A 25,965-nucleotide genomic window follows, 5' to 3' on the forward strand; every position below is an offset into this window, starting at 1 on the left:
TATAAAAATAAACGTAATACTTTATAGCACTCTGTGTCTGTTTTGAACAGATAATTCATAAAAGACATTCGTTTTGAATTTCGATGGTACACTGGATATTTGTTATTAATTTTCTACTTTGAAGTTTGAATAACAACAATTATAAAAAAAATTGGTACTTAATTAAGACTTCCTAACCTTTGTCATATAATGTAACTGTAACCGTTATTTCGAACCTAATCAATATACAGTACAATTTTTAAAATGGGTGAAGCATACTTTAACTTAAAAATGAAACTTGAAGAACTTGGATATAATAGCTCTTTGCCCGTAGAAGCAGTACCATTAGTAGAGTGTATACTTGCTGATTTATTGCAAACAACGCGTAGCCTACAGCATTATATGGATCTTTCTAAGGAGGCTCTTATGCAAAGAGAGGAACTGATGAAGGAAGCGGAACCTTATAAATGTGATAATATTAAACTAATACAAGAAAATAACAAGCTACATAAAGATATCATACTTTTAAAGGAAGAAAATCTAAAGTTAAGTAAAGATAGCAAAAGAAAACTTAAATCACTTGGTGAAGAACTTACAAAAAAAGAAACATTAATTAGTAAATTACAACATGATTTAAGAGATTTAAGTTTAAGGGGTCTTTGTGCGGAAACTCAGAGCAGTCGTAATAGAATGAGAAGGAAAGATGGAGGTGATTGTTTTACATCCAAAAGCTGCATGTGTAATGAAAAAACCACTTCTGCTGATGCAGAGGTTTTAGGATTGAACAAATCTATTCAGTCTTTGTTAGAAAAAAATAATGAATATAGTGATGAAATATTGTTTCTGAAGACTCAAATTGAGCATAGGGAAAATGAAATTGTTAGGTTAAAAATTCTTCTAGAAGGAGGTAGACCCATAGCAGCTATTAACAAAGATTATAACTCATACAAACCAGATGTGAAAATAGAAAAATTAATAAGGGAAATAAAGGAACTTCAGAAAGCAAACGAGAATATGAAAAAGGAAATGGAGAAAAGTTTAGAAAAGCAGCATGAAGCCATGCTTCGTGCTTTATCTTTGGCAGATAAGAACAGAAACTTACAAGAAGAATTAAAAAAAGTTGATAAATTAGCATTAAAAGTTGAAGAGGATTGTAATAAAAGATTAGCATCTTTGATGAACGAGATCAATTTCATGCAAACAAGGATAGAAGGATTGACCATTAAAAATACAGAATTAGAAAGAGATCTATCACAAAGGTATTACAAAAGTAGCTCATCACAAGTTCAGGAATCTTTAATAATAGCATTAAAAGAAAAGGATGCTCTACAAAAAGAAATAAAAGACCTTGTCGAACTCAATAAGAGCTTGCAGGACAAAATATTTTCTCTATCTGAAGTCAATAATAATTTTAATGCAAGGCTTAAAGTTAACAATGATAGTCCTAATTGTATTGTTAAAGATGAATTAAAAAAACTTTTTGAAGATGAAAGAAGAAATTATGAGACATATATTAATAATATACAGCAAAAGTTAACAGAAGCAATGAATCTTTTTAGTAAAAAAGTTGATCACGGTGATGATTTTAACTCAAAGACAAATATTTCATCTGATAAAATTTTTATAAAAGATTTGCATACTAAATTATGTGAGAGTGAACAAAAAATTCTAATGTTGAGAAAAGAAAATGACGATTTGAAAAGTAAAGCAAATAATAAAGAAGACTTTAATAAAAATAGTTACCAAGATATTATAAGTCATTTGAATGTAGAAAATTCTGAATTATCAAGGGAGAATATTTCACTTAGTCAACAGTTAAGTCAGTATAAAGCATTAAATCTAGCGTCAAATGGTAGAGGTGATGGCCACAGACAAGATGTGGTTCGACTTAAAGTTCAAATAGATGATATGACAAAGGAAATAGAAATATTAAAAAAAGATAAGCAAGAATATAACTTACGATATAAAGAAGCGGTAGATTTGGTAGATAAGTTGAAAAGAGATTTAGCATATAAGCAGAAGGAGTTGGAAAACTTAGAGGAAGAAAATTGTTCTTATAGAATGACTAATAGAACTGGAAAAGTATCTGCTGATCAGTTAAAAGAAGAGTGTAATTTTTTAAGAGAACAAATCAAGAAAATGCAAACGGATGTTATTAAAGAAAAGACATTAGCTAATCAAATTAAAAACATCCAACTTGAAACAGAAAGAAGTAGTACTGAAATACAACATGAATTATTATCTGCTCAAAAAAAACTCAGTCTATCTAAGGATACAATTGATGTGTTAGAAAAAAAAATTCAGGAACTACAGTCTGAAAATATAAAGTTAAAAACAGAAAAATCTAATCTGATAGATAATATTAAAATAATGGACACTGATCGTGATAAATTGGTAATAGATCTGGACCAGAAAACTGAAAATGTTAGTGTTTTGGAGCAGAAAGTTAAATCACAATCATATGAAATTAGCAAGTTAGAAAATGAAATATCTGAACTTAAAAGAAAACTTAATTTGAATAAAGTTAATGAACACAAAGTAGTGGATTATGAGTCACAAATAAGTTTTTTAAATGGAGAAGTACTAAGAATGTCTCAACAATATGACACAGCTATTATGGAAAATAAACGTTTGCAAAATAGTTTAGGAGATGTTAATGGTGTTTTAAAACTCACAAAAATTGAATTAGAAAAGTCAAAAAAAGATGTTGATGGATTAAAGCAACAATTACAGCATTATGTGACAGAAATTAGAAGAATAGAAGATCTACTCTCCCAGAAAGAAGCTGAAAGGTCTGATATGTTAGAACATTTTGCGAGTCTATCTGTGGAAGCAAATATATTGGAAAATAATAATCATTCTTTAGAAAGTGAATCTGCTTCAAAAACACTTCAGTTGCAAACATACATTAATAAAATACAAAGCTTAGAAGAAAAACTTGTTGAAAAAGAAAATATAATTGATAGTCAATCAGCTAGAATAGCTTCAATGACTTGTAAAATTAATACATTAAATAATGAAATTAAATTAATAACAGAAGAGAAAACTATTTTAGAGCAAAATGTATCATATCTTAAACAGATGTGCAACAATTTACAATTGACTCAAAAAAACAGTACTTCAAGTTTGAATGATAGTAATACAGAATTAAAACTATATGAGAATAGAATAAAAAATCTTTCAAATGTTAAAGCTAAGTTGGAATCTGAGAAAGAAACATTAAGAGATAACTTAATGACTACAGAAAAACTTTTATCAAATGCAAGAAAAGAAATTGTTGATCTGAAATTGGCATTACAAGATGCTACAAGTGAAACTAAATCATTGCATGAACGTGTATGTAGACTTACTACCACAGAATCAGATATAGAAGAGGTATATATATTATTGCTTATTAAGTAACATATGTTCCATCATAATTAATAAATCATAACATTTTATTTTCAGAATGTTGTGTCTACAGAACAATTAGATCTGCCACTGAGGTTAGAAGAACCAATTCATGAATTGAGCAATGAAGATGAGGAGAGTGACAGATATAATCTTGCACATAAAAGCTACACAAAGTACTCGCATAGCAGTACTCTATAAAATATTTATTGTGTATGAAATATAATTAAAAATATAAGTTATGCAGGTATTGTTTACATAATTATAAAATAATAATATAAAACATAATATAATTATAGAGTGAAATATAGGCTTGTTAATTAGCTAAGCTGCACTTAGATTATTAAATTAATAAAATGAATTTACATTAGATTTAATAATTTATATATTTTTTGTATAGAATGTAATTAAAAATTGAATTATATTAAATAACTTTGGATAATTTAACAATAAAATGATAAGTTATAAATAAGGCTAACTTTAACTTACACATTTTTACAGGTCAATTAATAATTTATTTTTTGTAAATAAGAACAATTTTTTTATATATGAAAACCAATTTTTATTTTCCTTTTATATTGAAAAACTTATACATTTCAATAATACATATAAAATTTAAGAACTACATCATTTACACAGAGTTTCAGCTACTTTTATATATTTTCTAATATTTAGGTTACTATCTCAATATCTAAATTGAGTTAATCATTTTTTTTTGAATGTACACTTTATTTGTTATTTTTATGGAGTTTAACACATCAAACCAAGTTATTTGTTGAGATGTAAAATTATGGGAACAAATTACATGTTTTTATAAGTATCCAGCCAAGTGAATAAAATGAAATAAATTATCTGAACTGTATTCTCAAATGAAAGGAAATCTTGGACATGGAAGTGCCCTATAAATGGGTATCTTATACTTATTATTCTTGATAAGTACAATATAAATCTATAAAAAAGGACATGATCATTTAAATAAAATACACCAGAAATATACAGAAAGATGTCTTTGCCAATTGTAATAATTTTGACTAATATTTACAAATATGAATACATTTTGAAAAAGTCATTGCACTATTTTTAAAGCTATAATAATTTACTATCACAAAAAATGTGCATTTTTTTTTTCAAACAATATCGGTGGGGACTTTCTAACACTAATTACTGACAACATTTAACTCAAATTAACAATCTTTATGTTTTTCTTTTACAACTGTTACTAAATATTAATAATGGTTGTTTATGCTTCGATGAATCTTTGTTAAGTAAAAATTTACATTGTCATAAGCATTTAATTATGAATAATATTTTAGACATTTTTTTAATTGTTATGGAATGCATATTACAATTATATCTATGAACGTTATCAAAAGCACTTTGTCAATTTTCAGTCAAGTTTTTAAATAATTAAGTATTTACAAAGTGATATTCAAACTGAAATCTACGTAAATAGTTGTATCAAATGTTTGTTTGCCATATTTTTCATTATACTATAAGATTATACACTACAAAACATGGATGGTTTACAATCTTTACAAAGTCCTTTATAATAAGGGTGATTATATCTACAGTATGCAAATAAAAAATCCTCAAAGAATGAAAACAAATATCACTACTAATAGCGAGCACAAAGTGTACACTAATGAGTATTTTTATATTTATGATGCAAACATATTAAGAAACTATGTGAAATTCAGCACCATTTCTTAAGATATTTTCACCTTATCATACAATATTATAATTGACATAGCTATAGCTTTGAACTTACTTGTTCAAATTATTGTTGAACTTTATTGTATAAAATGTAGTGATATAGTTTTTGACTATTACAAGGTAGCTAAAATTCTTGTAAATCCAATACCAGCTCCCAGTATAGTCTGTCCTATACCCCATATCATTGCATGTATTGGAGGCATGGCTAAATTTGCGGCTCGGTAAATAAACGCGATAGCAGCGCTGGTAGCTACACCTGATGTAACTGGACTCACCACACCCATCACTATTAACAACACAGGAAAAAACTTCCCATATTTGTGCTTTCTTAGAGTTCCAAAAGCGACAAGTGCTGCACAAGTATGAACAAAGGCAGACGAGCACAGTGACCACAAAAACACGGGATACCACATTTCACCAAAAGTATCTAACGGATCCCCTGGAGTCAGTCTCAATATATCCACAAATGAATCAAACTCTGATACTCGGAATTCCGACAACATGTCATACATGTTGTCCCAAAAAGTTTTATGCTTTCAGGCATCGGGGCAGTTAAAATCACAAACCTCTTAATGAAACAAAAAGAACCAAAACTTATCGTTTGGTATGAATCTTAAACACCTTCACTTTCGTTGTTTAACTAACACTTAGTCATATTGATTTGCGTCAAAGTAATGTAGCGTATCTTGTGTACTAGTAATTCGAATTTACCAAAAAAAATCTTAAGTAAACTATTATATTTATGACAGAGATAAATTTTCGATTAAATTTATTCTCCTGACATTTTTTTATTTTGACATAATATGACAATGACAGTTTATGACATCTCAATTTAATGACCTAACATCATATGATTCTCAGAGCACAAATATTTTAATATCTTTTATTAACTTGCTGTTTCTTTGACCACGCATCAAGTAAAAACCAATTTATATCTTCACATAGAATCTGTATCATTATTATGCAAAATATTTTTTTCCTTTTGTATTTTACCTTGTGGTAAGACTATGTGCGAGCCCGTTAAGTAGGTACAACTCATTCATGAGATATTGTACCGTCAATCAATACTTACATACTTACTATTGTTCTAGTTTGAAGGGTCAACTACAGGCACAAGAGACACAACATCTCAAATCCCATGGTTGGTGACGTATTGCCTATGTAGAGAATGGTTAATATTTTTACAGTGCCCATTTCTATGGCGGTAGTGATCACTTATCAATAGGTCGCCCGTCCGCCTACATATGAAAACGCAAAATATCGTCTTTCAAAATTCTACACGATAAGACATGTGCCAATGCCTACTTTAATGTTTTGCCTTATTCCTTAAATTAAAAATAATATGTAACTTAGAACACTACACCTAACATATTACATTTTTAGACTTACATCACTCGTTTCTTTCTACTACTAGTAACGCTATTTTCGTCTGATTTTGAGATGTACTTTACTGCCACTCATATCATTTTGTTCCCTTAAAAGTACAAAATAAAAAAGTGTCCTCGTCTCTCTTTAAATATTATTGGGCAACATTCAATACGACTATCGTCGGTCAGGCTGTCACATAGGAATTTTGATTGTACTGAAGTTAGCAGCTATTGCTTTGTCGTTGAAAACAGAAGAATCGATATTTGGTTGTTTTGTAGTTTCTATTGCTTCAACTTTTTAAAGTATAAGAGTTTCATTCAAAATCTTTCATAGGTCGTTGAAAGTATTATAGTTATTTCGTGAAGGTGAGTAATACCATTTAAATATAGGAGCTATACTAAAATTCATCACTAGTCAGAAGTTAGTACGCTTCCTCTGTTGCCTGTAGCTTTACTGTCAAAGATATGTTCATCATATGTATAAACTTCAACATAACCTAAAATACTGTTAAAAAGTGATCGTCCCGCGTGTTATTTTCTACAATTAATTTAATTATTAAAAACTTTCTCGTTTTATCGCTTTATTCACAATGGGGAAAGTAAGATCAGCTCCAGGAGCCCCTCGGAAAGAGGGGTTCAATAAATCTGGGCATTCGATGAATCCCGAGAGGCCTACAGAGGGTTTAAAAGGGGTTGGTAAACCAAGAACTAAAGGAACCATCAAAAGACTCCAAATGTACCGTAATTTTAAAGCTAAACGAGATAAAACTGGAAAAATTCTCACACCTGCCCCATTTCAAGGCTGGCTTCCATCAGGTACTCGAGCTAGAGTTGAACCGAACCAGAAATGGTTTGGAAATTCTAGGGTAATTTCACAAGGAGCTTTACAGAAATTTCAAGAAGAATTTGGAGCAGCAATCAAGAATCCTTATCAAGTAGTTATGAAGCCAACAAATTTACCCATAACATTGTTAAACGAAAAAGCCAAACATGCAAGAGTGCATCTCTTAGATACGGAAGGCTTTGATAAAACATTTGGACCAAAAAAACAAAGAAAAAGAGTTAATTTGAAGTTTAATGATCTTGAAACTCTTTCTAAGGTTGTTGAAGAAAACACTGAAAAATATGATGAAAGCAAAGATGTGGATAGGGTTAGAGAAGACAGTGGCATGAAAGAAGGACAAAGGGAGTGGATATTTGGGGCTGGAATGAGTAGAAGAATCTGGAATGAACTATACAAAGTCATTGATTCTTCTGATGTACTGTTGCAAATTCTTGATGCAAGGGATCCAATGGGTACCAGAAGCCCATATGTAGAAAAATTTCTCAGAGAAGAAAAACCACACAAACACTTAATATTTATATTAAACAAAGTTGACTTGGTTCCAAATTGGGTAACTCAAAGATGGGTTGCTATACTAAGTTCAGAGTATCCAACAGTGGCATTTCATGCTTCTATGACTCACCCATTTGGTAAAGGATCACTTATTAATTTATTGCGACAGTTTGCTAAATTACACATAGATAAGAAACAAATAAGTGTTGGACTAATTGGTTATCCAAATGTTGGCAAATCTTCAGTGATTAATACATTAAGAGCAAAAAAAGTCTGTAAAGTGGCACCTATCGCAGGTGAAACAAAAGTCTGGCAATACATAACACTCATGAGGAGAATATTTTTGATTGATTGCCCTGGGATTGTTTATCCCTCCGCTGAAACGGACACTGAAAAAGTTTTAAAAGGAGTTGTTAGAGTTGAACTTGTACAAAACCCTGAAGATTACATTGAGGAAGTTATTAAACGAGTAAGAAAGGAATATTTGATAAAAACATATAAAGTTGATGGCTGGACAACTGCAACGGATTTTTTGGAAAAATTAGCAGCACGCACTGGTAAATTGTTAAAAAAAGGAGAACCTGATGTTCCTTCAGTAGCCAAAATGGTACTCAATGATTGGCAAAGAGGTAAGCTTCCATTTTATGTAGCACCTGAAGGTTTTGAAGTACCTTTATCAAAGCAACTAAATGATGTAAAAACCAAAGAAACAGCGACCGAGAGTGTACAAGAAAAGACGGATGATAGTCAACAAGAAGCAATAGCAACAGAAACAAATGATGATACAGAAAAGACACCTCTAATAGTGAATAAGTTGGTTATTGCTCAAGATTTTGCTAAAATTCGTGTTGGCCTGCAATTTGATAATGAGGACGATGTAAAGCCTCTCGAAAAGGTTGAAATTCCAGAGGAATTACAAGGCATTGATGAACAAAATGAAAGCAAGTCACAAAATGGAGATGAAGAAAAGGATATTGATAATGCAGATAGTGATTCAGACATAAGCAGTTTCTATAGTGGTGATGAAAATGTGTGTAGTGATGTAGAAGATTATTTAACAAATGACCCTGAAACTGTGAAAGAGAATAAAAGAAGAAGACTGGAAGTTGCTAGTGGTACATTCACAGTGGAAGAAATGACAAAAGAAAAACAAAATAAAGCTCCCGTTAAAGCTAAATTGACAGCAAAAGAAAGAAGAGCATTAGAAAGGGCACAGAAGCGTACTAAAACTGGAAGCAACTTTTATGAAGTTTCTAATGTCAAAAATAGAAACAGAAACAGGAAAAGACCTGCATAAATTGTTCTGATAAATCCAATCTTTTTTAATTTCCTCTTCAAAATAAAAGTGATTTAGAAAGCCCACTTAATGTTATTATAACTATTATATTGTATTTCGTTTTGACACTGCTGTAATAAAATCATCAAAATTATTAAAATTTGTATTATTGTAGCACAGATATTGTTTACATTATATTTGATACACCATATACACAATTTAATTACAAAGCAACACAGCTTTTGTTATCTTTATAGAGTCAATTTAAATTAATAATAACTAAAACTATTTATGACGATTAATCAAATTTAAAAAATATTTAAAATTAAATTATCATTTTAAAATATTTTAGTATATAATATTTTTGAAATTTTAAATAATTAAAAATTTATGTGAGAAATTTATATTGTTGTTATACATATTTTAATTTAGTTAAATTTTAGATGTCTTCTGGGAGCGAAAGCGATGACGATTACGTGCCAGGGGAGCCGGAAAAAGTGTCTGAGGAAGAATCTGCAGATGATGAAACTGATTTACAGTTTGAAAAAGAACTCGAACACAAAACAAACAAACGAAAGTCTGCAAAATCATCCAAGGGTAAAAAGAAAAAAGTAAAAAAATGTGTTGATGAAGTTTTTTCTGACTCCAATGAAGAAGTAGAAGAAAAGAACGTAATAATGGGAGACCCGGAGGAAGAAAAAAAGCGACAGGACGATTTATGGGCAAAGTTTTTGGAGGGAACAGACACTAAACCCAAATCTGCAACAAAAGAATTAAATGACACAAAGGTAGTGGTTAAAAATATAGAGCCTAAAAAAGAGGAAAAAGTTCAAGAAACAGGAGACGAGAAAGAAAGGGAAAGACGAATATTTGAATTTGCTGGAGAAACTATTGTAGTCGAAAATGACACAATCAAAGAAAAAATTAAAACACCGGAGAGTACAGAAAAGAGTATGAACTATTTATACTATATACTTTATTGTATTTTTAAATTTTCTTAATAAATTATTAATAAATGTGTCATTGTATATTATTAAGCCACAATTTTTATTATAGGATATTAATTTTTTTATAGAATATTTATAAAATTCTTATTTATATTTTTTTAGTACAAAAGTTGGATGGGCCATCACGAAGTCGTGGAGGGGGTTTGTCAAATCTGTTGGGTCAGTTAAATAAAAAAAACCAACTCTCCACTCTTGAAAAGTCTAAACTCGATTGGAATACATATAAAAAAGTGGAAGGAATAGAAGAAGAAATCGTGAATCACAATAAAGGAAAGGCAGGGTATGAGATATTTTTGTTAAAATAATTTATATGAACATTAAAGTATTTACAAGAAAATGCAAAAAGCCAATTCTATATATATCCATTGAATATGTTTTTTTAACAAATGAGGGATCTGTGGTGTTTATTGATTTTTTTATTAATTATACAAGTACCCTTAAGATCTGTTCTAACTTGCAGTTCTATGTGAAGTATTGTAAGTGTAGTACTTTTTACTGTCTTTTTTGACTGAACTACAAATTGGCTTTGAATATATAGTATATTGTTATTTTTATTTTTTAGATATTTGGATCGCCGAGACTTTTTGGATAGGACAGATGTGCGTCAGTATGAGCTAGAGCGGGATTTGCGAATGAGTAAACGAAGCAACCGATGAATAATAACAATCAATGTTTACTATTATACTCATTATGTTATAAGTAATTAATTTGTAGTTGTCACTGACATCTTAATAAAATGTGCTCGTGGAAATGTGTTCTTTTATTTTAAACTATATTTTTCGTTATTGATTCAAGTCAAGGTGGCCTCTTAGGATACAAGAAGCTTAACTCAATATTATCGGATCATATTATATTCTTTTTTTTTTTAATATATGGCTTTTATTTGTGCCAAGAGAGCACAGATTATTTCGCCAATGTCACGTGCGATGGAGAAGACACGATGGAGATTGAACGGTGCGGTCGAGATTGCAGGCTTAAATTAATTTTAAGGGCACAATAGTAGTGGACTCTCTGTTAACCCATAACCTAAAACAATACAATATATAAATAATTAGATAAACATATTACAATATTATTAAGACATCAAATAAGAACGATCACAAAAATATTTACAAATTAATTTTATTACGCTCAATATATTTACATAAAAATTTACAAAGTGGACTAAACACACATTAACAAACATTCAACATTAATAGGGCGAGGAACTTTGGGAGGGAGAACGTCATATACGGGGTGGAGGAGATTGGGACAAGAAAACAGTATATGGGATAAGGAACCTTCGTCAAGGCCACATTCACACAAAGAGTGATCTCTAACTCTAATTTTACAAAGATGAACGGGCGTACATGCATGTCCAAGGCGTAAACGGCAGATAGTTGTGGTGACCCAACGTTTAGCTTGCCTGTGATGAGAAAACCAAGGTCGCCTCGGAATAACTGGTTGTAGACTTGCGTAAAATCTACCTTTAGATTTTGATGAAACTTCCCAAACAGAGTTCCAGGATTTAACAAGATGAATTTTCGGTAGAGCACACAAGTCCTCATATTATATTCTATGTATGTATGTTATATTCTAACACATGTCAACTTACCAAGTACCCACCAACTAGTACTGAAGCAGTGTGGAGATGAAGTATATTTTGCTCAGCCGTGAGAGATTTAAGGAGTGATAACATTCATTTATTTATTTGTCACAAATACTGTATTTCACTTAAATAAGTAAATCTTAAAACTTGGCATATTATTTAGTGATTTGTCAGTGAAGAGAAATCAATCTTCTTAATAAATAAAAATAAATAATTTGTGTATATTGACTGTTTACATGGAGGTAGGACTTTGTGTCTCGTCTGGGTAGGTAGGTACCATTCACTCATTATATACTCTACCATCTGGTCACTCTTCTACAGTGAGTCAGCCAGTGTAACTTGAGTATTCATTCATATTTCTTTAAATAATAATGTCTGTGGGTAGCGGTAAAACCTACTTACCAACTATCCTTGAATTTTAGCATTATTTCGTCTCTGGAGTATTTAGCCTGTTGTATAATTATTGGTATTCAATCGTATTTGGTTAAAGTCAGTCAAAGATCATAATCTCAAAATAACTGGGAAGTACCCTTGCACTTATTTAACCGCAGTCTTGATCATTTTTTTTACACATTATGTGATATTAATATTTAATTTTTGCTTTTATCATTTAATTTATTGTTATGGATTTGTGTATAATTGTATCCATGGTTGTATCTCGTCCAGCCAGCTATTCCATAGTCTCTGCAGATTTGATTAGATGACTATTTTGTGATTTGCTGAACAACCCGTATGTCTTTGATATTGGCGGAAAATATTGCAAATGTAGAGATTCTGGTTGATAATTCTGCCCCTAAAGATATGTTTTAATTATTGCATGTTCCGATTTATATCTTATATCAGATTGGGACAAGGTTAATAAGTATGTAAATAATAGTAAAAATCTAATATGGGAGAGGACTGCAAAACATTTTTTTATAAAATGATTGTCTTTTTAACTTCCCAGGAGGCGTGTAAGTAAAACTAAAAAAATGATTTAGTTTTATAAGTATAAACACCTATATATAATATTAAAATTTTGTATGTTTTGATACTATCATAGTTCTCTACAAATTAGTTGAGTATCAACGCGCATTGATATTATTTTGTATTTCGTTTGCCCAATAACAGCCTCGCAAGGTCCATTTCATCCATTCGACTCAATCACGTCAATGAATATGACTCGAGGCAATCAATTTCAATCTGCGAATATATACAATACCACGATCAACCGTGTTCGACCGTCGGAACGATTTGCACAGTTTGTGCTAATCAAGCACTAAATAGCCTATTTGTCGAAGCGTCACATCGCAGTAGTGAACTTGCCTTTGAGACTTCCTGACGCCTTCAGATAAAATACAGTGAATGATTGCTTTGGGCTAAATTGATTTTAGATATGAACTGAGGTAAATATTTGATCATAATGACAACTTACGGAAGATGGACGATGTTCGAAGAAACAATGGACCGCATTCAGGTGGGTGAATTAATTTAGGACAATAATAGGATGAACTACATATTTTAACATACATTATAAAACTGAATATTCAAATTTATTGTGACTACAATAATTTGATTTGATCTCTAGGTATAATTTTATTATTAAGTAATAATTATGTTATTATTTTCTCGTACAAATATAAAAGTATGATGTTTTTAATACGGATCGGCCGTATTTGCATAAATAATTGTTGAATTTAGTTAACCTGATATTATGTGAATCATAAATATCAATATATAAGTTTAAATTGAATAAATCCGAGCTTAGCTTAGCTTAGTCTATGGAACGTCGATCCCATAAAATTTAACCAAAAATTGCATCTACCGGGTGTTCCGACGTCATCTAAAGTGGAAGAAACTAACACGCACTTTCTTATTTTTATATTCTGGTAAAGTAATCAACCTAGAAGCTTAAACATTACTTTTGATCGCCAATTTACTGTAGCACCCGAGAGCGTCTCTCGAGAGTCGTGAAAATCTCAACGGCTCATTATGAAAATATTTTGATAGTACCTAGGTAATTATATTATGCAACGTTAAAAGTTGACTAAGCATTTGCTTCACGATGAATAGATTTAGGTATTATTATGAAATACCCAGTTTTATGACATGTATATTTCATTTATTTTTGGTTTCTTAGATTTTTGGGATTATCATCTAGGACCAAAACGGGATATCAAAAAGCAAACAACCTAATTTATTGCATAAAATACGTAAAGAATTATAAGTAGGTAAAGTAGATATTCTAAGTAGACACACTCGTATCGACTCTCCATTTTCTATGAAAAATAAGCTAAACGTTTAAGCTATTCAAAAATAATTCTATATTTTTTATTGATAAGACATTTAAATAGATATGGGGTATACAAGCCTTTAAAATTTTTATTTCAGCCTATTCATTTAACAAATAACAATTAGTTTATATCTGATTTTGTAATTTAAAATATAATAGGTAAGTACATTTTAATCTTTAAGTACAATAAAAAACAAGTCATATTATAATTTTTGACCATCTCAGTGAGATTAATATGCGACAAATATACCTTACTACAGAATACCTATCTGCCCACTTTGAGCTACAAGGTATTTAATAAAATAGCGACATTTAGATGACGTAATCTGGAGCGGTGAACGTAGCCGAAAGGAAAAGTGGGCGAACTACCTGAACTTAATAAGTTTGCCTCGAGAAGCGCCTACGCATAGCCACTCGTCACTACCCTTCCTACGTTGTTTTGAAAATTTTAGTTGTAGAATCTTATAATTCTAAAATATATGAAAGTTTTGGTTTATTATTTAACTTATTATTATTTTATTTTTATTTAACTTATTATTTTATTAATAACCTCAAATAGTTTTTTTAACATTATGCTTTTTTTACCTACGATGATTTTAATAAGTTATTAGAAAAAAAAAATTTGCTCTAATTAAAATTTATGAATGAATATCACTTAATCTTTAAATAATATGGCTTAAATTTAAAACACGGCGACTTTATACCTGTAAAGCCGACTTTATAAACATTATTAATAAAACTACAGCACGAGCTTTTCAATTCAGACATGAAATGTAATTAATATTCTCGATTCTCTACTGCAATTAAATTAAAACGTCTGCGTCAGACTAGTTGTTTGAACGTTTCGAAACAATATTCCTATTGTCGAGTTCATAATATTTGCTCAGGTGTGTATGGTGCGATGCGATACCTTTAAATGAATGAGCCACAAATAGTGCGGTGAAGTGCGCATGTGTACTCTCGCTCGATAACCGCACTACGCCCGTGGCCGAGGCACGTGTCCATGTGATCGGTCGAAGGGACCACGAGATGAAGGAGGCTGAGCCGCGACCCCATGCGGTTGCGATCGCAGCGTAGCGGGTCGGCAGTCGGCAGTCGGCGCACGAGGGCCGCGTGAAGGCGCGGGGTGAGCTTGCGCGCGACCGTTCTATCGTGCCGTGCGGAGTGCCAGTCGCACGCTCGCTTTTATCGGGGCGGGTGTCAGTCCGGTGTCATCGTTGTACAAATCCGTAATCTAGTTTCTTGGATTTTTTCTTTACGAGTGTCTCCTTATCACATGATTGCTATGGGAATTTTCATGTGATGTGCCAAATTTTATCCTGATAACCGTGCCGTGTTGCAAAATAGAGAGCTCGTGGGGTACGCTTTTTTGGAAAAGTGTTTTTCTTGTTGGTGCGAGGCGTCTGTGGGACCGGGCGCGGGCGGCGCGCGGGCCCGTAGTGTCGGGTCGGTGGATGGTGCGGCGCGGGCGGGCGCCGGGGCGCGGCCGGCGGCGCCGCTAGCAAAATGTCGATACCCCTGGGCCGGGAGACTGTTCTCCCCACGCAGGTGAGTTCGAGCTTTTCTCGTTTTTCCGTATACAGTAAATGGACGCGCGGCAACTTCCACGATTGCCTGCGTAAAGATTAAATTTTATTTAATTCGTTTTTTTGTATTTCGTTTAATAGCGGGCACGTTTAATATTTTCCGTGCGTTGACTCTATAATAGGCTCTTGTAAATTTTCTGGTTTGTTAGTATTTTTAACCGTTGTTTATTTTCATTAACTTGTGCTTTTTCAATTCGCAGAACATTTTGACTGTTATATTTTTATTTATATCGAATGTTTGAATCCAAAATATAAAAGGACACAGTGAGTATTCTTATTCAATATATTACATAAATTATATTTATATTTGTATTGATACATGTTTTATTAAAACATCGTATTAAATCGATAAAAATATATCGAATGTTAAGCAGAAGTTCCTCTCCATTATGTTCGAAGATTAACAGATATCTTCACAGGTATATTTACTTAACAATCCATATAAACGATGATCAGAAATCAAGTTGTATTTGTTTTTATCTGCAATTAAAAAACAAAAAATAAATTATATATATATATATCAATGATTAAAACAGACTAACAATTAGGTGAATTCCAATACTAATTTACGTGTTTTACAAGAAGAAATTTTAAAATTTATATATTTTTTTGTATTTGCTTTGAGGTTTAGGTGGTACATTGAAATATTAGTACTAGTACGTATAGAGTTCAACCGAGTATCACTACTGACTTAAATATTTTTTTTGGTATTTAAGTATTAAGTATGTATAATTAAGAAAGAAGTATGTATTAAAAATCCTTTCTTTAACTAAAATGTTAAGTTGTTTACCTTATTAATAATTTTAATTATTATTACATAAGCTGCTCTTAAGTAATGCAATGATGGCAAACTACAAAGTAATATCAGGATTTCTTTCATTGCGAAGAATGGAATACTAAAAGTGAAGACAACTATCGAGAAAAGCATAAAAAAGGATATCTTAACGAAATACAATACGAGAAATGAGAAGACCTAGATTTTTCATTCCATATAAATTGCGTCTGATTTTGTAAAGGTATCTTTCATCCGTGAACTCTATAGAAAATGTAATGCCATTAAGAATATGGCTTTATATAATACAACTATAGGTACTATGCTGTTCAAACATTTTCTTATCAAATGTAATCATGAACTACGAAGGAAGTAAGTGAACAGGTTGACCGCACTCTTATCAAACTCGTTGAGAGAAGTGTTTCGCGGAATCATTTTATTCATCATTCATTTTCGTCTTGGAACTTCTAAATATAGGGCGTAATACATTCATTCATTTTAGAAGAAAAAGATTTTATACATTTGGTGAATGGAATTAGATATTATTTAAACTATCTATTTCATACTTGTACGTATACTGTATTATTTAAATCTCGGATATAAAAGTCGGTAATGATAAACAAACTTGTTATATAAATTATATCATACGATGTATCTGTTTCGTGTATTACTTTGTTTGTTACCTCGTCATGATTAAACCAGTACGTCGATCTTAATAAAATTTGACACATATGTAGTCTGAGACCTAAGTATGGGCGGTACAATTCCTACGTATACACATGACACTTTAATTGGTAGATGTATTAACATCGATTCTGTTGAATGTTTTGAACAATATTTTTATAATATGCCCCAAATTATCTTAATTACAAACTTTGATTTACTTAAACGGTTTCAGTGAGTATTAACAATGTTATGCATTATGTTTTCTGTAAATTCTAATATTCTGTAAGTAATGCTAATCTCATGCAAGTTATTTAAATAAATAAAATGAAAGTTTTTAAGAAAATAATCATCCCGTGTGTTATTGCGAATAAAATAAATGAAATAAACGTATTTGAATAACAAATCAAGCCATAATCATTGTTTAGAAGATTTTATAAAATATTTAGCTTAAATAAAATTAATTTTATATAAATAAAACGTCATTTTTTAAAGCAATTAACAAATAAATGTATGTTAAAATACATTATTGTGATGTGCGCTATATCGAAGTTGTGCCGCGTTTGAAACAAATGAATTTTCCTGGAGAAGCTAGCGGTCACAGTTCAAGGCTCTATCGATCCAGGAGTGCGAGGTCGCTCTTTACAGATTTGGCTGCTTGGCTCGTTACGAAAATAACTTCTACGTTCAGCGTATGACTAGCATTTACAATAAGGCTTTGTTGCTTACTCGATACATAATAATCGATCGTGTACATTTGATAAGCAACTTGTAAATTAAAAAAAAAGCATTAAAAACTAAAATATTCATTTCATTTGCGGATAAAATATATTTAAATATAAAATATATTTATAATATAATATAAAATATATTTTGCAGTGTTTGTAGAAAAAGCTACTAAATTAGTACGAATAACTAAATAGGCAAACTCGAATATATTAGCTCCCAAGATTGGTGGTATATTGGTGATGTAAGGAATAAGGTTAACGTTTATCATAGCGCCAAAGTATCTGGGGATGGTCTTCTACTATAGTGGCACAGTTTCACGTCCGCCTAACAATAGTACAAAGAAAGTCATAAAGTAAAAATTAATAAAATAAGTAAATTAATTATTTTATATAAAATTAAAACAATTAAATATTAAGCCTTAACCCATGCCTTTAGAAATGAAAATTCAGATGTTGCAATATCTGCTGTGTATACTAAAAATCGTCTGTTTACTTGGCCTGTGACAACAAATTGATATTGTTATGCACATGTCTGTTCTTGCTCGCTTAGTTAATGAGAAGTTGAGAATTCAAATAATCATAAATTTGTAACAGTTCTACAGATGAGATCAACTTTTGCATACTATTTCGTTGTCGCATACAATTTAATATTGTTTTTTTTTTATGGCTGCCAATAAGATCTTGTTTCTATAAATTATTTTTTTTTTTAGTTCTATATCGAGACATTATCTCTAACGCAATTGTTATACTCAATATTTAAGAGTAAAATTTTAAATAAAACACTTAAATTTATTAACGACGTATAAGGTATATTAAAATATATTATAACCATGGAAACTACGTACGAGGAAGATATTTTTACGTGCTAGTATATGCAATAGGTAATTATCTTATAATTTACATAGAGATGTGTTATGTCTTAGCGGATTCATCATTTGAGCAGAGCATGCAGGCTCTGCTTATTTCTTGCTACATAGTTCTCGTATGATTCATTGTAGGTTGACTCTTCAATACAGTGCAAAATAAAACATTGTAGAGTATAAATTATTATACTCAGAATATATTACCTTCAGAACTTGTGTAGACTAAAATAATAATACAGTGCGCTGTCGTTATTGCTTTCATAGAACGAGGAAGGCAATCTCAGCAGTAAAATAAAGATAAACCATACTTTAGCTAACCTCAACTTTTCATATGCTGAATTAATAATTATATCTTTTTTTTTATTTCACAGAAATACATATATAATATTTAAAAGTCACCTTTTAGGAGTTCGAAACGTAAATGTGACATGATTTATTGAATTATAGAATAATCGTGATTAGAACGTCGGGTTTCAACTTCGTTAGAAAGTAGACGTTAGAAGACAAATTGTTTTCACGGTTATACTACACCTTACAACGCCAATAAATCGTCAGTAAGCGGTTTAGATTGTGGATGATAAGTATGGTTACTGATACAGTAATTGAATTGATCAGAAATTTAACCAATATATATTAAATAACGTCACAAATTCACGCTAGGAAATAAAGCTGTGGAGTATCCATAGGATCTAGACTTACACAACACAGAGATATTGAAGGCATCCTACTGGTGGTCTTATTAAGATAATGTGGCGTTGGGCGGGTCATTAGAACTCACTTGCGTAAAACGTACCTACTTAAGTAAACATTATGCAGCGTAGTTTATGCGTACTCTCATAAAATATTCACGATACTCGTCACATTTTAGTTTTAAAGTTACTTATATTTACGAAAATTTAATATAATATCAAAATTTTACTAATGTCCTGTTATGGATGACAGTACATTAGTACAAGATGAAAAAAAATAGAAGTAGATCATATAGATAAATATTGCAACAAATTGATTTACATTCTTTGATTTAATTAGTTTCCTACAAAAGTATAAGTTATTATCAGATCAAAGCTTCGTCAGCTAGTATTTCCATTGGAATGTACCATCGTTTGTCATTATAATATCCCTTATTTGCAGCACGTAAAGCTATTTCTATATCAGAAGTGCTCTATCTTTGCGTCGCCCGGCACATTAGTAACTGGACTTCGCTTTGACGGCTGGATGCTTTCACGAACGCTGTTACAATGTAGTCAAGCGTAGACGTGTCTGGATGTTGCGAATAATATTTGCACCTCATCTTCTTATTTATAAGAACAGTAGAACCCGATTCAAAAATATCTAAGTTCTGGACCAACATCTCAAATAATTTTTTTATAACAATTGCATCAAATTTCCAAAATTTCGACATCGAATATTTTATATTGTCTAAGAAAAAAAAGATTTATGCCGATTAACATGTTTGGAAGATAATTAGGTTAAAATTACATTACTGTAATAGCAATAAATAAAAAAATTGTTTGAATCTTATTTTCTTGTCTTGATTTCTTCAATAAATATTTTAATATACTTACTTTATTTTATTAACTTATAATATAATCAATAAGGTTAAAAATATTCCATATTTATCAATATAATATTTACGATTAGCGTGTGAAGTCATATTTCCTATAGTTTTTTTATCGGTACTGATACGTTTGGATAGCACGATAAGAGAACTGTTTTGGCTATCGAATATTGCGAAACACAAGATAACCATTTTTCAAGTCTTGCTTTCATAAAATATAATCTAAAATAAAAATTTTGTAAACATTCCAAGGCTGAGAGAATAAATCAACTTATACAAACGACGACAAAGCATCACACTTAATCACTTTAATTTAATTTAATAAACTGTTAATAAATATTCTATGTTTAGTGGTAATTTACACTCAGTTAGGTTTTAATTTTGAATTTACTAGAGCATTATGTAGCTAAGATATTTAAGGCATTGCCTAATGAATGAAAGTACTCGGATATTTAACAAAATAAATTAAACAATAAAAAATTGAAGAATTTTTTTTTGTTTAACAGTTTTTAACAGAATTTTTTCATGTCATATCATTGCTGATTTGAAATCTTGTATCGTACGTTTTCAAACGATTTCTTAAAGTTTTTATTGAGATTTTTAAAATGCTTCGGATGTGCGTCTTCCTTAAAGCGGACTTGTTTTCGCCAATTAGTAAAAAACCGGTGCATCCGAATACCACATTACACGTAAGTAGTACGAGAATCGCGTGCGTGGTTTCGTGGAACTATCAGTTCCTTAAATAACCCTGAAGCCGGTAATTCGACTTCTTACCAGCCGTCCTCGGCGGTGTCCTTTAGTCCACTTTTGGAGAATGCTCCCCAGTTCCCATATTTGGCTACATAATAATCCATCCTTCCCATATCTCTGGAAGCTTCGATTGTTCGCCCTAGTTTGGAAGTTGAAAGAATTTTTGCTGTTTTTATCTTAGATGGTAAAAACTAAAAATGTTATATGGTGAAATATATAATTAATTTATCAAATTGGTGATAAAGACTTATAGTCCAGTCCAAAGTAAGACTATATAGTCTTTGTTAAGAAAAATATGAAATTAAAAAATTTACCTTTTTAAAGTGACATTTAAATTAAGTTGACTGTATGCATGTTGCATGTAAACAATTCAGAGCTTACGTCTAAATGCGGGGTGTCGCAAGGCGAGCTCGTCGGCCGCCAGCCCCTTATACGGGGACCACGAGGCCGCAGCGCACTCGCTCCTGGCGACCGGCGCCCGGCTGCTGGCAAAAGCCGGACCTGTCCCTGGTTTTCTTGTACTATAAATAACATAATGATTGAATTTTCATAGGTCTAGTATTAGTTATCATGCTTGTGTTTTTATGATCGTTTCGAAATGTTTGCCTTTGTCTATAAGTGACGTGTTCGTTTGGATTTTGGTTAGAACTATATTCTTAATCAATATAGCCACACTAGTTATACAGTTTCAGAATTTCAAATTGTTTAAGTTGACGTGGTCATAATAACATTGCACAAAATCAAGAATATTTATTAAAACACAAAGAACTTCTTTATTTATGACCGCAACTTATGCACAGTCTAGGGACACTTTTGATGTCAATGCCTTAAGATTTCTGTTAACCTTTATAAACTTGTACCTTTATTCACAAAGGCCAGCAGTTATTTGTTACAAATTACTGTTTTAAGGCTAAATATTATATATCAAGCCTCTTTCTCTTTGTATTCATTGAGTACAAAGAGACAGAGGTATAATAAAACAAACAAAGCTTATTACACTAAATATATCGCTACTTCTAATGCATATCCGTGAACAATGTAATCCATCATCTATCCGATCTATAGAATCAATTACTTTCCCAAGTGGATGGCCGTTGGGTCCGTGAGATAAGACACGATGCGAAAACTAGCGCAAATACTCTTTACAACCTAATTGACTTTCAGCCTTTGGCTATTGCGCTGTTTCGTACTTGACGAAGCGACACACAGTTTCTAATCCAATGTAGACCTAATTGCTTGCGGCACTTAGTACTTTATGAGATAATACAGGCTTCGGATTACAGTCGGTAAAACAGAAAGATCTTAACACTTCGCAAATGACGTTTAAAAATAACTCTTAGAACGCAGGTTTTACAGATCATTTAAGATAAGTATTAGTGAAAAGTTTACAGTACGCAAAAGCGTGACAGAATGAGAACTATTTCAAAGTCAAGAGCGGTAGATCGACACGGACTGTCTTGATCTACTCTAAATTACTGGGATAGTTTTATCTGTATCGAACACCGCTCTAATTTCCAAAGCTCTTTAAGAATAAACACAATTAAAATAAGATTCCAAGTAGTTTAAATAAGGGTAAATTATGATAGATGTAATTTATTAAAATATTAAAATATTGTTTTCGTGGGAGTGGCAAACGAATTATAACACAGTTGGATACTTATGTTTTCGTTACAAAAACTGTTTAATAAAATGAGAAAAAAGACGTATTAACGATTCAATTTGAATTCCAATTTCTGTTATGACGTTTTTTGGCTATAAAATGAAAAGTTAATAAGATTTTTATAAATTTATGTTTGTGTATTTTATACCTTAAACTGAACATATCGCTCGCCGGCTTGGCTTGGCTTGGCCGTGAATTTCAATATTAAGTGCAAATCACAAGATGGAATTACATTTGCTGGAAAGCAAGTGCAGCGTATCGCCCGCTAAGATGCAGTGTAATGTTCAGTCACGTTTCACACATTTCATTGTTAGTCTATTTTATCCTGGAGCAAGTCTAACGGTATTCCTAAACTCGTTTTATAACGTTTATTTTCTACGCGCTTTTTAATCCTCGAAGTGATGCGACTAATTTAACGCTATTAAATAAAAATCTTTATTGTTTAATTTTATTATAACTTCTCGTTTATTTATAGAATGGGTATATAGGTATACTTAGACTCAGTATTTAATAAGACATAGATGTAGGGGTTGATAAATAGGTAGCACATCTATACGTATAAAATTATTTTAGTTTGGTTTGACATTTAAAATAGATGTACATATATACTCGTATATAATATTCGGCTATTTAAACAGGATAAATGATCCATCATCATTCAATTTTGACATATTGAGGTCTGTGGGTCATGTTTTAACATAAACGCATTTTAACCGGTCATTTAGTTTAAGTTTCTCATTAGTAATCACTTAAATGTTAGTCACATTCCAACATTTAACGCTATCTCGTATGACTCGACGTTTCTTACAAATTTTATTTGTTTTTAATAACCTAATATTTAAACAGATTAGTGTGTTTTAGATATCTTTACACAAGCCATATTGCTGAATTTTCATTTTTTTTTATAATTACTATGTTTTTATATGTATTAGGTAGGCGGATGAGCAAATGGACCACCTGATGGTAGGTGGTTACCGCCGTCCATAGACATTGGCACTTTAGGAAGTAACAAACATTCATACAACGCACCAATGTACCACCACCCTTGGGAAGTAAGATGCTATGTCCCTTGTTACATTGGCTCACTCATCCTCCAGACGAGTGGATGGTACCTACCCAGACGGGATTGTACAAAGCACTACTACCATGTAAAGTATCACTTGGAAAATAAAAAACTTAAAAGTATTTATATTTTTATGATTTTGTTTTAGAACGCAATCGCAACTTATCAGATCAGAGAAATAAATGGTGATCTTGGTCAGTACACTAACATTAAAAGCCATTAGATACTTGACGACTACATACGGCAGCGATATTTCGTAGCGATTTATCGTTGACACAGATTTGTCCAACGTGTGTATGATATACATATTGTTGCAGATTATTCCCTTTGCACAGTTGATTGGTTGCATATTATATTCGATTAAATGTCTAATGCTTTTCAAAAGCACAATTTGTTAGTGCGATTTCTAAGTTGTCTGTGTCCGTTGCGCTTGCAACGTCACTAGGTCACACTTTTTACAGAAACGCGGCAGCAGTGTGAGTAGATTTTTAGAGATAAAATTATTTATATCAATGAAGTACCAAAATGTTATTGACTTATAAGACAGACTTTTTTATTTCAGAACAACTTAGCCAAAACTAGTAAGTGCTTAGCTCTTAAAGCCTGTTTTGCTTGTTTTGGAACATCTAAATTATGTTTTACTAATTTTCGACTTAAGCGTCGAAAACATTTTACGGCGCATTGACATTTAATACGCTGTGTTGTTTAGTCTCGAGTCAACGACCTCATGTTATAAAAAGTAACTTGAAGCTGTCCGCCACATTACTGCAAATTGACTCCATATCAGCCGATGCCAATACAACTGTCGAGGTGCCTTATAACGACAGTTTCTTGACGATGTTTTCATTAAATCTATTCATATTTTAAATAATTCGTATAGTTAGCGACCGTATACAATTAATAGTTCTGAACCGAAAGTCGAACTCTTAGTCATGAATGATCAAATTAAAGTATAATTGCTTCGTGAAATATGATTCATTGTAAATATTTTGACAGTTCGGTTTCTTAACACTTCACCGCCATTAAACTAATTTATTAATTGAACCGTCGAGATATCTTTAAACGATATTTTGGGTGGTCCACATTTTGAAACGTCCTAAATGTAGATATTCAAAATCGTTGGCTGATTACAATGTGGGCTTTTATTAAGATCGTTAAAGATTTATCGTGATGATTGATGAAAAAAAAAGATATCGATTAATCGATAAAACTCGTATCTTGATTGAAGAGATAAAATGATAACGGATACGCATTCAGAATATTTTTGGCTCACAAGGAGGTAATTAAAAAACAATACGGGGAAATTAGCCTCTTGGATTTCTCTGAAGCGGAACTTTCGAAGGTTTTTATCTAGCCGGAGCTGAGAAGTAGAATCGATTTATTTAATTGAGCTCCCTTCTGGCTCTCCACCATGTAATGGTGTATTTTACTTTCACTGATCAAATTTTTGCTAAAAGCCGGTCCATGTTTCGCGAAAGTGGTTGGTCGGGTGAAGGCTTATATATTAGCGGTCAACGCTGGTTAGCCTAGACATAACGTATTTCATTGCCTGTTCATATTTTCATATATTTTTAGATTGAAACAACACAGATATATAAGTTTATGAGTCATGGTGAAATATATTTTAGACTTTTAGCAATAACGTTATGTTATATTTGTACCTAAATGTATTAGATTACGGAAAATGAAATCATTTGTAAAATAGGTAGAACATAATATACCATCTTGAGATTTCTGGTCTGAGTCATTATTGGTACAATAAATAAACGCTTTCAAAATTAAAAACTGAAATTTCATTATATTTTAGGTATAAATAATGAATATAAAAAATATCTCTTAAAGTATATTTCTTTAATACAAGTGATAAATGAAACGAAATATTTAAAGATTTAACATGTAAATAAAGCTCAGTAGAGATAACGATACGATAGACAGAAGCAGTATTTAATCGAATATCAGTTCTAATTTCAGCACTGGCGTTCAACTGCTTAATTTATGTTTAATAATTTACGTTGTGCTAATAAAGGAAAACTGCATGTGTCGAATCGAATTCCGCACATAAGCATCCACCAACATATTCTCGCAGCGAAATAGAATAAGCTAATGAGCGTCTATATTACAAACTCTGTTGGAATAATAAGATTTCACATTGTATGCAAACTGCTAACTAACTATGGTCGTTGAAGTCTCCACCGACAAATTTCTTCCTCGCTCGGCTCTTAACCTTTCTCGCTCCACGAGTTTTAATAAAGCTTCAGAGAATATTATTATTACGTAAACCTTTTACATATAAACTCATTTCATGATCTATAGAAAGCGTTCGTAATAACCTTACCTCGTATAGCACGAGGTAGGGTTATTTTTAATGCATAATTTTACAGAAAAATGTCCCAC

At 31.4% G+C, this 25,965-nt stretch overlaps 4 protein-coding genes across 4 annotated transcripts in view; 3 read left to right on the plus strand and 1 right to left on the minus strand.

Annotated features, from left to right (window-relative positions):
• Positions 1 to 31: 31 nt before the first annotated feature.
• On the plus strand, positions 32 to 3,690 carry LOC124536173 (centrosomal protein of 135 kDa). Its single transcript, XM_047112649.1, has 2 exons — positions 32 to 3,354; positions 3,427 to 3,690. Exons 1-2 carry the CDS (start codon positions 244 to 246, stop codon positions 3,568 to 3,570), a joined length of 3,255 nt encoding a protein of 1,084 aa, XP_046968605.1. The 5' UTR covers positions 32 to 243; the 3' UTR covers positions 3,571 to 3,690.
• Positions 3,691 to 4,077: 387 nt separating this feature from the next.
• LOC124536174 (transmembrane protein 170A) lies at positions 4,078 to 5,900 on the minus strand. The gene has a single exon (XM_047112651.1). The coding sequence runs from the start codon at positions 5,592 to 5,594 to the stop codon at positions 5,196 to 5,198; it is 399 nt and encodes a 132-aa protein (XP_046968607.1). The 5' UTR covers positions 5,595 to 5,900; the 3' UTR covers positions 4,078 to 5,195.
• A 978-nt stretch (positions 5,901 to 6,878) lies between these two features.
• LOC124536133 (nucleolar GTP-binding protein 2) lies at positions 6,879 to 10,819 on the plus strand. The gene is made up of 4 exons (XM_047112590.1): positions 6,879 to 9,043; positions 9,505 to 10,012; positions 10,171 to 10,348; positions 10,631 to 10,819. Exons 1-4 carry the CDS (start codon positions 7,040 to 7,042, stop codon positions 10,722 to 10,724), a joined length of 2,784 nt encoding a protein of 927 aa, XP_046968546.1. The 5' UTR covers positions 6,879 to 7,039; the 3' UTR covers positions 10,725 to 10,819.
• A 4,114-nt stretch (positions 10,820 to 14,933) lies between these two features.
• The window catches only part of LOC124536117 (breast cancer anti-estrogen resistance protein 1), a 53,146-nt gene continuing 42,114 nt past the window's right edge, over positions 14,934 to 25,965 (plus strand). The window contains 1 exon segment of the mRNA XM_047112568.1: positions 14,934 to 15,476. Within this exon segment, the coding sequence (XP_046968524.1) occupies positions 15,435 to 15,476 (42 nt within the window). The 5' untranslated portion in view covers positions 14,934 to 15,434.

This window comes from Vanessa cardui, chromosome 16 (assembly GCF_905220365.1).
Source record: "Vanessa cardui chromosome 16, ilVanCard2.1, whole genome shotgun sequence".
NCBI lineage: Eukaryota > Metazoa > Arthropoda > Insecta > Lepidoptera > Nymphalidae > Vanessa > Vanessa cardui.